The following is a 13,653-nucleotide window of genomic DNA, read 5'->3' as shown; positions in this document are numbered from 1 at the left end:
TTTAAATTAAAATTAAATTATTAACTATTCGGATTCGAGTCACATGTGAGCCTTTTGCCAAGAACGACACCAGTTTCCCATTCGATTACGGGCTTGTGTTCACAGTGCTGACGCCATAATTACATTCGACGATATCGAAGCTATCACTTACCTATATCTCTATGCCTATTTAATTATGCTTGAATCGCACTTCCGCGCGTATGCACGGTGAAAATAAAACACTCAAGAATTTTTTACGAACGAATTAACGCTATCTGCAATGCGACGAAAGTTGTGATAACGTTGTAAAAATTGTAATACAATAGCTAAGTTTCAATCACGCGCATTGACAATTTCTCTGTTACTTAATTGTAAGTTAATTCTAACAAGTGCTTATTATCTCTATATGTATATTACGATTTTACTTATGGTATGGAATAAGAAAATATGCAATAGTTAACGTGAATCACATCTTGCCGAAAGTATCCCCAACCATGAAGTTGTGCTTTTAAGCATTTAAATAAGATAATAATATTAATATGTATATGCAAAGATATAGAAAGCAGAGAGGAAGATAAATTAAAATTCACGACGTGCATTTAAAGAAGGAAGAAAAGAAAAACGGTAAAAGCTCGCGCTCGAGCTATGAAACGTTTCTTTTATTATCTCGTAAGTGCAGACGACATTGTTCCCTCGTCAATGCTTTCGGATCGCACACGTTCGACACAGTCGTTTTTTTTTTGTTACACCGTACCAGCGCATAAACCACTAATTCGCAATACGTGGTTGGCAAACCTTCACCAACGTCATTGGGTGTGTACGTTACACGTTTGCTGGCTCGAACTTGCCGATGAATAATGAATGACTGGTAGCGCGGTCGGCATTAGAACGACCAGGCGGTGTTAGAAAATGAAAGTTAGGAAAGTTCGCAAATAACGCGGAAGAACGTGTAGGAAAACCCGCGCCCGTCTCGATCTCGTTGACCGAATAAAGAAAGAGGGTCCGCAAGCGCCTGAAAGGAACCGAGCCTGATCTCCGTTGCTGAAGAAGCGATTGCGAATGAAAATATATTTTATTTTATCGATGCGTCAAATACATTAATTATTAATATTAACTTCTCCCTAAGTTCCTCATCAAAAATATTTACATTAGTTTTTTCTACATAGAATACTTTAATTATAAACTCTGATTTATCAAAGGGAGCTTTTTTTCACATGTATCAAGAAACCGAATTCACGATGTAGTTTAAACAGAACGCGTTATTTCTTGATGCACGCTTTATAATAGCATTATTGATGCATTTTCCGCGAATCGATTCTCGAATGGTGTATATGCGATATTGAACTGAACGCTCACGTATCATGAACGATCACGACTATGTAAAGATCGAGAAGACAAATGTAAAGGTCGTCTAATACGAATGCATCGTTAATGTATGCTCCAGGATGTCTCGATGTGCGTCTTCCTCGTCGCCTTCGTTCGACCACGTAGGAGAGAAAATCGCGGCCCCGAATCGCTATTTGGCTGATACCCAGATTCGGGCGGCAGCGAAAGTGTATCGGTCATAAAATCGCACGCGACAATCGCTCGTCTTCTTTGACTAGTCGGACGATGCACCGTGGGTGATGCCCTATAAATATATATAGGGGGTCACGATTCTGAAGCGAACTCAGTTTTTCGTCGGCATCGCCACTAGCAACTTAAACTCGAGCAATCATCAGTCATGAGGCTGCACCTGGTACCAGCGCAAATTTTTTCGCTTTTTTTTATTACTCAAAATCGAGTTCGATTGATGTAATTTTCACGGCATCGGAAGATGAAAAACGCGACGCATTCTTATTCAGTGATTTGTGAATCATTTGTGAATCGCGATGAATAATAGTGCATTTTTTATATTGTTTATAAAAAAAGTTATCGCGTGATTTAAAAATATAAAATAAATTTAATCTATACTTTGATAAACGCACTAAAATAATTGCTAATTGAAAATCATACGAGTCCGAATTGTATTCACTGCAGTAATATTAAATTCTGAAAAAATTGGACTTGTACAATTCTTAAAATAATTAATTTAATTAAATTGTTAAATATAGATAATTTCAAACAAATAATAAATTTATTTAAAATTAAAAAATGATTATCGGAGAAAAAATTCTACAAAGCAAAAATCCTATATATTATTTAATGTCTCTGTCACGTTTTCATAGATAATACCACTGATGTTCGCCAGCGGTATAGCAGTTACCGCTGGAAGAAATTCAGAGCAACGGAAGAGGACTATCATTAAGGAGAAGAAATACGAAAAAAGAGAATTGGATGGTTTGCAAGGGTACAGTTTACAGCAAGAACATCAGGAACAGCTGTATGGTCCGCCATCGGCTCCATCGGCTCCGGTTTATGAGATTCCAGCGCCAGATCTTGCGCATCCAGTACCGGGACATGTGCCGGAACAGCCAGCCATCGCCGTTGGACATCCATTCGGTTACTGAATTTATCAAATATATCTATTAAATCTTTGAAAAAATATATAAAAACATTTTAATATAAAATTAATTTAAAATTATGCAACAATTGAAACGTAGCTTATAACAAAACGTTTATCAATTGTCTTCTGTTGAAAAATTTATACGATAAAAAACAAAATTGTGATTTACCTCTGTGTGTTTCAGATTTTATTTATTTATTACATAAGCGGAACTTTTAAATGGAAAACGCGCGTTGTAATTATTATAATCATTTATTTATATTAATTAACATTCCCTTTTTTTTCAGCGGCGGTGCCAATTCCCTTTCCGCAGCCGGTACCGCATCCAGTACCGCATCCAGTACCGCAGCCGATCGCGGTGCCCGTGGCGGTACCAATCGCCAAACACATACCGGTTCCCGTAGCCGTGGAGAAGATCGTCCACGTGGCAGTACCAGTCCCCAAGCCGTATCCCGTCCCCGTCGAGAAGATCGTTCACGTGGACCGGCCGGTCCCGGTGCCGTTTGAGAAACCGGTGCATATCCCGGTAGATCGGCCGGTGCACGTGGCGGTGCCGGTGCCGAAACCATATCCCGTCACCCTCGAGAAGATCGTACACGTGGACCGGCCGTATCCGGTTCACGTGGCCGTACCGGTACACGTGCCGAAACCATATCCGGTGCCGGTCACCGTACACGCGCACTACAAATCGCACGGCTGGTGGTAATGCGCACATTTCCGCTTTGATATTATTATATTTTCGTCGCTTTTATCGTTATTTAATATAAGCATAATTTTTGTAATATAATGTATAAGTGCAATTATTCTAGATTTCGTGAATCATAATTAATCTTGCCCGACTAGAAATATACATTAAGTATTAATTTTTATTACTTTTCTCTGCGAATTTTTATTTACATATCTGATTTTTAAATAAATATTATAAAAAAATTTATTTTTTGTACCATGTGTGTATCTGTATGTGTGTATATATATATGGGAGAAAGAGAGAGAAACGAAACGAAACAAATTATTTCTTAACAAAATGTATACCTCTCAACAATCTTGAGAATAATATAATAATTTCATTGCTCATATATGATAGTAGTGTGAACTTGTTCAATTAATAAGTATCGTCATCATCATTAATGCAGTAACAAGATTACCTGTGCGACACGTGAAGTAGCTATAATACAAGGTAAGAATGACTTACTTTTGAGCATTTATATACCTAATAGCAGCAAGTTTATAAAGCTTTAAATTATTTCGTAGTTTGGCAAAACGTCCTTGTCCTTTAACCTTTTAATATTCAGTAATAATCTTTTACATTAATGTCGATGTTTTAAATATTATGTATGATATTATATTTTGTAAAAAAGAAAATATTAAATATTTAGCTTTATTTAAAATAATAATAATAATACGATTTATTTCAGAGACTATGTAAGAAAGTAATCATGCAAACAAAGTGTGATAACTTGGAAAACTGAGGTACTTTTTAATCAATATTACAGTTAGAAAATCTATGTAGCCTTTGTGGAAAAAGTTTCTTGTGCAGAACAATAAAAATCGCTACAGATATGCGAAAAGAAACGTAAACGCGAAGATTTTTGCGCACCCGCGTTATCTAGCAACCCCCTATCACGTTGGAGGGTGGTATCGTCGACCAATGAGACTCCATCGCGTGTCCTCGAATCTCCACCCCGTGCTTGCGCATCGAGCGATGTGGGGTGGAAAACGTCACATCTCCTACGATCGGAAAAGTGTACCGATGGAGGCGACAGGGAAAGGTCGCGTTTACCACGTAGCGGCTCTCTCATGCATTGTTGACGAGCGAATACTTATTATTAGCCGAGGCGTCGCATGGCTCGTGTTAGGAAGCGTACATAAATCCACTTTCGCGTCTATACGTCCGAGAACTACATTTTTTTCAATCAACCCCGAACAATCACCATCAATTTTCGATTATTCATCGATCGCGATTTATTGCGGATGGATCTTCCAATGTAGATTATTTCCAGAATGATATATATTTTTTTCGATGAGAAAGTAACATCATGAATATAATAAAATTTTAATCTCCAATATAACTGTATTGATTATTTTAAATTAAATGTGCGAAAAAGATAAGTGAATAAATTATCTCATTCTTGTATACTTTAACGCACTTTAAGCTAGAAAAAATGAAATTATCTTTATTCCAGCATGCTTAACAGTTGCTTTAGGTAATGAATTGTTTAGCAAATAAATTCCATAGTTACAAGGAAGATAAGCAAGCATAACCGCGTCAGCTGCTGTGTCTAAGAGGGTTAACTATACACGATATATCACCGATCGTGCGAATGAACGCGATGCTACTGGTTATCGACCATCATTCGCCAACCGTACGGCTGTTCCGTAAATAAAGCGCGAAAACACGTGGACGCGTTCTCGCCCTCTGTCATCCGAGAAAAAGGCTCATGTCATCCGTCAAATTGGTGGGCTCTGAAAGAAAACCGTAACCCCGTTACGTCGAATCGCTATCTCTTCGCCATCATAGCTCTCAGTATCCGTTTTGCGCTTAGCAATGTAGAGACACGGATTTTCTTTCTCTCGATACAAAACGCGAATGTTCTGCTTTGGTGAAGAGAAATTTTGATTGTGGACCACATAAATAGGCAAATTTGATAAACATATTCGTAATTGTACGAAAATTATGCTGGTCCGAATTTCGTAGTGTAGTATAATGCATCATGTTAAGTGTAGTTCGTAGTTTATTTATCTACGTGCTGTAATTTGCGAGTAATTCGAGAGATGGAATTTATTAAAGTAAATTCGCTACGACATGTGGTTTTCTTTCCATTACAATTTTGTGAATTCTTCTGATTATTTTTTATTTTACTATTTTATTTTATTTTATATTTTATTTAAATTTTCTTTTATTATTTTATAGAAAATTATATATAAAAATTTAAATTTGTGTGATAAGAGAAATTATTAATTTGTATTAAAATATAGTTATTGCTTTTTTTCGATATATGTTAATATATATATGTACGAATACTGATGAAGAGGGGAGGAAAATATTATTACATAAGATTGAAGGTAATTAGCAGAATGCTAATTTATATTGCATTGTATGATTATAAGTGTGCAACTACAATTATCACAGAGGATACATTGGATTCTCTGACAACTTCGCGATTGCGATTCTTCTCTATAAAGAATGATATATGACTTTTTTAATTCTTTTATTTAATTGCACGCGCGGAAACTTCGACTTTCTTTTGTATATAGCGATTTATTTTAATGGGACCTCGGTTATGATAACTACGTCTACGATAGACGTTAGTAATAATGTATAAAAGTTGCTCGTAGCGAGTGCTATAGAGTATCTATAGCGGACTCATATTTAATTAATCCTTCGGCGCCTTTTGCGCTCGATAGGCGTTACACTTGACACCAAAGGCGCGGATCCATAATACTGACTTAAAGGTGACAAACATCATCGCGATCGAAAGAAATGAACTTTGAGAGATCAATTGAGACAGTAAAACAGGTTACATCAGGTTACACTAAAAAATAATATTAATTTGATTTGTTGTTAATTTAATTTACTGTGTTATCACATTGCGTAAATTTATTATTATTTTTTATACTAAATTGTCTTTTAAAGAGAAGATTTTTATTTTGAAATTAAATGACTCTTATATATATCTTTAAATTAATACGCTAATTTGTAGAATAGAATATTGAAGGTATTAGGGCTTAGGTGAATTTTACTTTCTCTGATACCGTAGTCTACCAATATTTTATAGTCTATCTATAGTCCAATGTATAATGAATTATATGAACTTTTGTGTATTTAATTATGTTTGACATTTTCTTTTCTAGGTGTGAAACTAACGAAAATGACATATACATTTCGCGCATACATTAAACTATATTTGTAATCGATACATAGGAATAGACAAGCTTGTCCTTTCCCAAAATTTAATTAATTGATAATACATACTTGAATATATTATCAATAATCAAAAACATGTTTCGTAAAAAAGACTTTTTTTGTGAAATGAATGCCGTATATCAAAAATGTTTTACTTTGGAGTTTTTATCCGTATAATTTTGATATAATTTATTATGAATAAAACTTACAAGAAAATTTTGTCTGCTATAATTTAAATGCTTATAATTTGATGGGTTCAATTATATATTTGTGTTATTAAAAAATTAATTGTTAAACGAATAAAATAATTCTATAAACTATATATATTTTATATTTTACATTTTTTCAACTACTTAAAAGTTATTCTGTAATTAGTTACAGTCTTAAAACTTTACGTTTTCTTTAAATATATTTTACATTTTCTATATTCTTTAAAGATTTAAATCGCCGTCATTTTGAATTCAGTAAAGTAGCAAGATTTAAAAAAAAATTTTGATAAAATATTACTTTATTTTATATTTTTATTTTATTTTATATTTTCTATTTTAAAGTTATACGTAAGTTATATATAAAAAAATTGTAAATTTATATATAAGTTATATGTAAATGATAAATGTTGTACTGACAGTTTACTTTTGCTTAGCAAAATATCACATATAATTGCTATTTCAAATTTCATTAAAAAAATAATTTAAAATAATTTTGGAGTCTGTTACTTTTCGAACATATATGTTCATTTTGGATATATCGTAAAACTTGATATTTCAGATTTTGTTCTTCAAAGATGCAACCTGCTACCATTTTAAAATTACAATGTCCTCCACTTTTTTGTTGCATTATTAGTTTCTTGATGTAATTGTTTTTGAACCGGTAAAAAGTAAGACAATGCAAAGATGGACAAATCACACAGAATTCTCTTTTGATAACCGTACTTGTTTTTATCGCAGATCAATAAATGTTATCCAAAAGCTACTGATCGCGCAGTCGCAATAAACTGATGTCGTCGAATCACGGTGAATAAATAAAGATATAGGTAGATATAGCTATATATGTGAGAAAATGTGAACCGTGAGAGAAACTATGGGGGAATGGGTAGTTCACCAGTGAGAATTGCTGAGGACCGACGACGAGAAACGTCCAAGAACGCAAAATTTAAAACATCTCGGAATACAAGACGAAAAAGAGCATTTTTTTGTCACACAATCTTTTTGAAGAAAAATTTATTCAGGTGTGCTACATATGCTTCCTGGAAACAGACAATCCAATAAAAAAAAATTAAATATAAAAAATTTTGTGACTTAAAAAAATTATTCTGAAGCTTGGTCAATTTTGAAGATGTTATACGTAAGTTATATATAAAAAAATTGTAAATTTATATATAAGTTATATGTAAATGATAAATGTTGTACTGACAGTTTACTTTTGCTTAGCAAAATATCACATATAATTGCTATTTCAAATTTCATTAAAAAAATAATTTAAAATAATTTTGGAGTCTGTTACTTTTCGAACATATATGTTCATTTTGGATATATCGTAAAACTTGATATTTCAGATTTTGTTCTTCAAAGATGCAACCTGCTACCATTTTAAAATTACAATGTCCTCCACTTTTTTGTTGCATTATTAGTTTCTTGATGTAATTGTTTTTGAACCGGTAAAAAGTAAGACAATGCAAAGATGGACAAATCACACAGAATTCTCTTTTGATAACCGTACTTGTTTTTATCGCAGATCAATAAATGTTATCCAAAAGCTACTGATCGCGCAGTCGCAATAAACTGATGTCGTCGAATCACGGTGAATAAATAAAGATATAGGTAGATATAGCTATATATGTGAGAAAATGTGAACCGTGAGAGAAACTATGGGGGAATGGGTAGTTCACCAGTGAGAATTGCTGAGGACCGACGACGAGAAACGTCCAAGAACGCAAAATTTAAAACATCTCGGAATACAAGACGAAAAAGAGCATTTTTTTGTCACACAATCTTTTTGAAGAAAAATTTATTCAGGTGTGCTACATATGCTTCCTGGAAACAGACAATCCAATAAAAAAAATTAAATATAAAAAATTTTGTGACTTAAAAAAATTAATCTGAAAGCTTGTCAATTTTGAAGATCGAGAATTTTGGATAATTGTGAAGTTCATAATTTGCATTAATTTGAAAAGCAAAGATTTTGCTAATTTAAAATTGAAATTTTATTAATTTTAAAAATCAAGTGTTATCAAAAAGAATTTTGCTAATTTTTGAAAATCTTATATTTGATGTTATTTTTAAAGATCGAAGATTTTGTCGATTTTAAAAATCAAGATTTTGTCAAATTTGATAATCCACGATTTTTTTGTCTGTTTTGGAAATTGAGATTCTTGCCAGTGCAAAGAATGGGCATTTTTCAAGAATTCCTTTGTAAAGGATTAGAAAACAATACGCGTCGTGTTTTGCGTCAAACAGACGATGCAATGCGTAATCCTAATCTGAGGCGTCTATTATCCTTTTTCACGATCGGCAAAATTCTCAACATCGTGCTACATGTTACTGACAAATATAAGGTGTTAATAATTTTTCATCGAAATGACGAAGATAAAAAAAAAAGTATAATTCAGTTTTCTTGTGGTGTGTGTGTTTTAGATTAATAATATGGTGTCTGTAAAAAGGCTAGGACTCGCCGGCTCCTGTACGTTTTTCATGACGCTTGTTATCTATAATCTAGGATTTCCCGCTATATTGAAATCACAAGTCAAATCTGTAAGTAATTTATATATCCTTTTTTGACGATTTTCCAAATACTAAACTCAGAATTAAAAGAATGATAATTTTGTCAATTTTGAGACACCATAAATTAAGTTTCAAGCGTGTAAATATTTAATAAAATCTTTTTTCAATCAATTTTAAATAAATTTTACTATAGCTCATATTTGATTATCAATAATTATTAACATTGAAAATAAAAATGTTAATTTGTTATAGAGTTCTATATTCTCTCGATACACAAAAAAGAAAAGCTTGTTCCGTGTAAAAATGTGACATTTTATAAATTTACAGCAAATTAGGCTGAAAAAGGGGGATGAAATACGCGGTTTTTGGGAGAAACTTCCGCAGCCGCTGGATTTTAAGATCTACATCTTCAACGTAACAAATCCCTTTGAGATAAAAACAGGAGCGAAACCGATTGTGCAGGAAGTGGGACCTTTTCATTACGAGTAAATATAAATATCTCTTTTATAATATTGTAATTATATTTACGATATATATCGAGATATAATTTAGCCAATTGCATAATTTATAGTAAAAATAACTGGGTAAAAGTTTCACAGCACAGAGAGCTTTAAAAAGTATGTGAATACGAATTTGTGGAATGCATTTAAAATGTTGAAAAAATTTGGAAAGTGCAATTCTCGCCGATTATTAAATAATGTATATTTGTGATCCTAGTAATAACAGTTGAAAATAGTAATCATAAATAATAAATCAGTTAAGAAAATTAATTGCCCGCGAATTTTTAAAGTTAATTGCCCGCGAATTTTTGAAATTGTGATAAATAATAAACAAAGATTATGAAAAATTATGAATATTGAAATTATTTTCAGTTTGTATCGAGACAAAGAGAATATTGTGGACCGAGAAGCAGACGATACTGTCGAGTATAGTTTGCGACAAACTTGGTACTTCAATCGGGAAAAGAGCGTTATGTCAGAGGATGCGGAGATTTACACGTTTCATCCTATCATGATAGCAGTAGTCCTGATCATTCAAAGAGATAAGCCAGCTGCGATGAGTGTCATTAGTATGTAATTGTGCTACGAAATAAACATATCGTATGATTAAGAAAGTTAAAATGTATTATTAAACGCACATGTATTAATTATTAAATAATTTTAATCTTGGAATCAAAAGTGGGCTTCTATATTATTTAGTTATCTCAAGTAATAATTAGAAACTTCTTAATAAGAGTCAAAGTGTAAAATAGATGCTGCATAATATTTTTCGAAGGATTTAAGAAATTCTTGAAATCTGGTTGTGTATGTAGTACATTTTTTTTATTGTGAAATGTCAATCTGAGATTCTTTTTTTATGCTCTTAAGAAGTAAAATTATATGTATGGGCGTAAATGAAAAAAGTATCAGAGCTTGAATTCTTGGTTCAACTATCATTTCGATATTTTTTTCACCTTCATCCCTAAGTTTTCTCCTGGGGAGTATAAAAAAATCTTAGATTGAGACATTTCACAATTAAAAAAATGTGCACACAACTGAGTTTCCAGTATTAAATCCCCTAAAACATTCGAAAAATATTATACAACATCAATCTGTTCTTTGGCTTTTATGTGGCCGTTTCTAATTATTATTTGATAAATATTTAAAAATTATTGTTAATTATAATTAATAAATAATAATTAATTGATTGAAATTTATTTGTAACACTAAAATGTTTATCTTTTTATATCAGTTGCATTAATCATGTACTGATATATGTCTATTTTAAAATATGTATCATGAAATGTAACATGTGCTACAGCATAGTTCAAAATTTTGAAACTGTAAAATAGAATAAAAAAAATTATTCAAACATTTATTCTTATATTATGAATATTCTTAGGCAAGGCGTTTGACAGTATCTTCCAGAAACCCGAATCAATATTTATTAAAACCAACATGAAAGAGCTATTCTTCCATGGTGTACGTGTTGATTGTTCGGATGTAAAGGATTTCGCTGGATCCGCAGTGTGTGGCGCGTTACAGGAAAAAGAAGATATATTCGTCCGGGAGAGCGAGTTACGTTACAGATATGGTTTTCTCGCTAAGGTATGTACCTGTATTATTTTAAAGTTACATTTTTTGCGTAACTATATTTTTATATTGATGCAAGATAAAAAACAATTTTATGGAGATACTCTTTTGCTAGTCTTCAAAGATATATTACTGATTTTACACAAAGAATTCTTAAATATAGTATATATCTTTGAATGTATCATTGATATTATAAAACAAAAAATAATGGAGCTGTGAAAGCCACATTAAAATAAAAATAATTTATTTATAAAAAATAATTTGAACAATATTTAATAAAAAAGTTTATAAAAATATTAATTATTTTAATATTTAGCACATATGTATATTTATATTTTGTTTAGAGAATATTATATATTTAAAAATATAGTATCTTTTCTAATTATATCCTGTAATTTGCATTTCAGGCAAATGGAACTCAGTCCCCGGATCGCATAAGAGTATTCCGCGGAATCAAGAATTACAAGGACGTCGGCCGTGTATTATCGATAGGAAATGAAACAAAGATGAGCATATGGCCCGATAGTGGTCCATGCAACGATTATCGTGGCACAGACGGAACTATTTTTCCGCCGTTTCTCACCGAAGATAGAGATGTCTGGGCGGTTTTTCCAGACATCTGCCGAAGTATAGCCGCTTACTATGTCGAACCAGGAATGGTTCAAGGTATCGAAAATCTTCCATAAAGAAGTATTACTTGTTTTGAACTGACTTTTTAAATATCTCTCTCATGCATATAAATTACAAATTATTATAATTTAATATTCAATGATAAGCCAAATTTAATATTCAATGATAAGCCAAACAAAAGAACTAACTAATAAATAATTTTATTAAACCCTACTAATAGAATAATTCTGGAAAGTCTTAGGTTGAAATTTAATAAACTCGATTCATTAATACTATGCATAAAGATACGCTTACAAGATGTAAGATATTGAAATATGTGCGTTAAACATTGAAAATCTTAGATATTCTTTAAAATTCTGCGAAAAGCTACACGCTTTCGTCGCTCGTTCGTTTCTGAGACACTCTGTATTTAGAAATTAATGTGATAATATAAAATCAGACAATTTCGATAATTTTTCAACTCAGGTTTCAAAACGCTGCACTATACGGCAGACCTAGGAGATCCGGCCACGAACGAGGATATCAAGTGTCTCTGTCTTGAATCTGAGGGATGTATGCCAAAAAATATATATAATGCAGGTCCCTGCAAAAGCGTGCCTATAAGAATAAGCCTACCTCATCTTTATGACTCGGATCCACGATACTTGGAGATGATTGACGGGTTGAATCCCGATCCTGTAAGTTTATGAAATTAGTCGTTCACGAGAAACTTGTGTGTTAAAGTATTACAGATGTACTAATATATAATTTCTCGGATTATAATAAAATTATTTTTACGGAAGTAATGATAAGAAAAGTCTATATTAATTAAGATAACAATACAGGATGAATCTTAAATCGCGGAAATTGGCATGAATTATCGAAAAGTTATGGTATTTACAAGAATTATAACGAGATTATAATTGCTACCTGTGCAGGAGAAGCATCAGATGACTTTCCACTTTGAAACGATGACAGGCACGCCGATAAGAGCGTACAAGAAGATTCAATTCAACGTGTTGGTCGGACCTGTTCCTAAACTTAAATTGATGAAATCCTTCCCGGAAGTGCTCTTCCCAATATTCTATATAGAGGACGGTCTTGAACTCGGGAATGTTCTGATAAAACCGTTGAAAATTGCATACAAACAAATTTTAATCGCAAAGTGAGTAAAGTTATCGATTTTTTATTACATCGCAAAATTTCTTATTTTTATCGTGTTGTTTTAACTGTATCGGAAATGCTTGACACACTGTATATTCTGTCATATATTGTAGACAATATCAATTTATTTGAAAAATTGACAGTGTTACAATAGAGATTTGTTTACGAGATATATTTACATTAAAATTATTGCAATCATTATTTGATCTCCTACCTTAGGATATTGATGTGGCTTATGATGCTGAGTGGAATAGGCATGATGATCGCCGCCGCGGTAAAACATTATAAAGAGAAGAATGCGGGGAGCGTTTTGCAACCGAATCTTTTGCTGAAAACAGGCAAAGAGCAGAACAGCGCGTCACAAAAATCGACAATCAGCACCATACAAGCTGGAATGGTGCCACCCAGCATTGATTAACAGGGAGTAATAATTATTTGTTACCTATTCTATGCGAACACTGAAAGAGTTAAAGTTGAGAAGTGACGTTAATCGCTCGATATCGATTACGATTTACGTGTTGAAAATAATAATTTGGAGGATTTATGTTATTTAATTAATATTTTGATAACATATTATTCTAATAGCCCATGCATAATTCTAATTATACTAGATAAATTATTTTAATTCAATATAATTCTATTGAAACAATATCCGCGCCTTATCCGTGAATTGTAATTTGAAAATATTATTGTATATGTCTATACATATACGTATATATA

General features: G+C 32.2%; 2 protein-coding genes across 2 annotated transcripts; both read left to right on the top strand.

Annotated features, from left to right (window-relative positions):
• The first annotated feature begins 1,702 nt into the window (after nt 1-1,702).
• Nucleotides 1,703-3,170, top strand: LOC115234510 (tetra-peptide repeat homeobox protein 1-like). The gene is made up of 3 exons (XM_029805644.1): nt 1,703-1,717; nt 2,187-2,460; nt 2,752-3,170. The coding sequence occupies exons 1-3, from the start codon at nt 1,703-1,705 to the stop codon at nt 3,168-3,170; spliced, it is 708 nt and encodes a 235-aa protein (XP_029661504.1).
• Nucleotides 3,171-8,832: 5,662 nt separating this feature from the next.
• LOC115234301 (sensory neuron membrane protein 1-like) lies at nt 8,833-13,351 on the top strand. Its single transcript, XM_029805276.1, has 9 exons — nt 8,833-8,922; nt 9,002-9,118; nt 9,416-9,573; nt 9,961-10,157; nt 10,970-11,175; nt 11,568-11,826; nt 12,256-12,467; nt 12,708-12,934; nt 13,153-13,351. The coding sequence occupies exons 1-9, from the start codon at nt 8,833-8,835 to the stop codon at nt 13,349-13,351; spliced, it is 1,665 nt and encodes a 554-aa protein (XP_029661136.1).
• Nucleotides 13,352-13,653: the final 302 nt, after the last annotated feature.

This window comes from Formica exsecta, unplaced genomic scaffold (genome assembly GCF_003651465.1).
Source record: "Formica exsecta isolate Colony F162 unplaced genomic scaffold, ASM365146v1 scaffold2, whole genome shotgun sequence".
NCBI lineage: Eukaryota > Metazoa > Arthropoda > Insecta > Hymenoptera > Formicidae > Formica > Formica exsecta.
Note: the sequence above shows the minus strand (reverse complement) of the source record. Positions and strands in the feature narration are given on the sequence as shown.

Excerpts from the sequence above, each read along its gene's own strand:
- LOC115234510 (XM_029805644.1), top strand. Across the intron at positions 2,461-2,751 it reads CGCCGTTGGACATCCATTCG|CGGCGGTGCCAATTCCCTTT; the intron begins GTTACTGAATTT and ends CTTTTTTTTCAG.
- LOC115234301 (XM_029805276.1), top strand. The coding sequence starts at position 8,833 with ATGCGTAATCCTAATCTGAGGCGTCTATTATCCTTTTTCACGATCGGC. Across the intron at positions 10,158-10,969 it reads AGCTGCGATGAGTGTCATTA|GCAAGGCGTTTGACAGTATC; the intron begins GTATGTAATTGT and ends GAATATTCTTAG. Across the intron at positions 11,827-12,255 it reads CGAACCAGGAATGGTTCAAG|GTTTCAAAACGCTGCACTAT; the intron begins GTATCGAAAATC and ends TTTTCAACTCAG.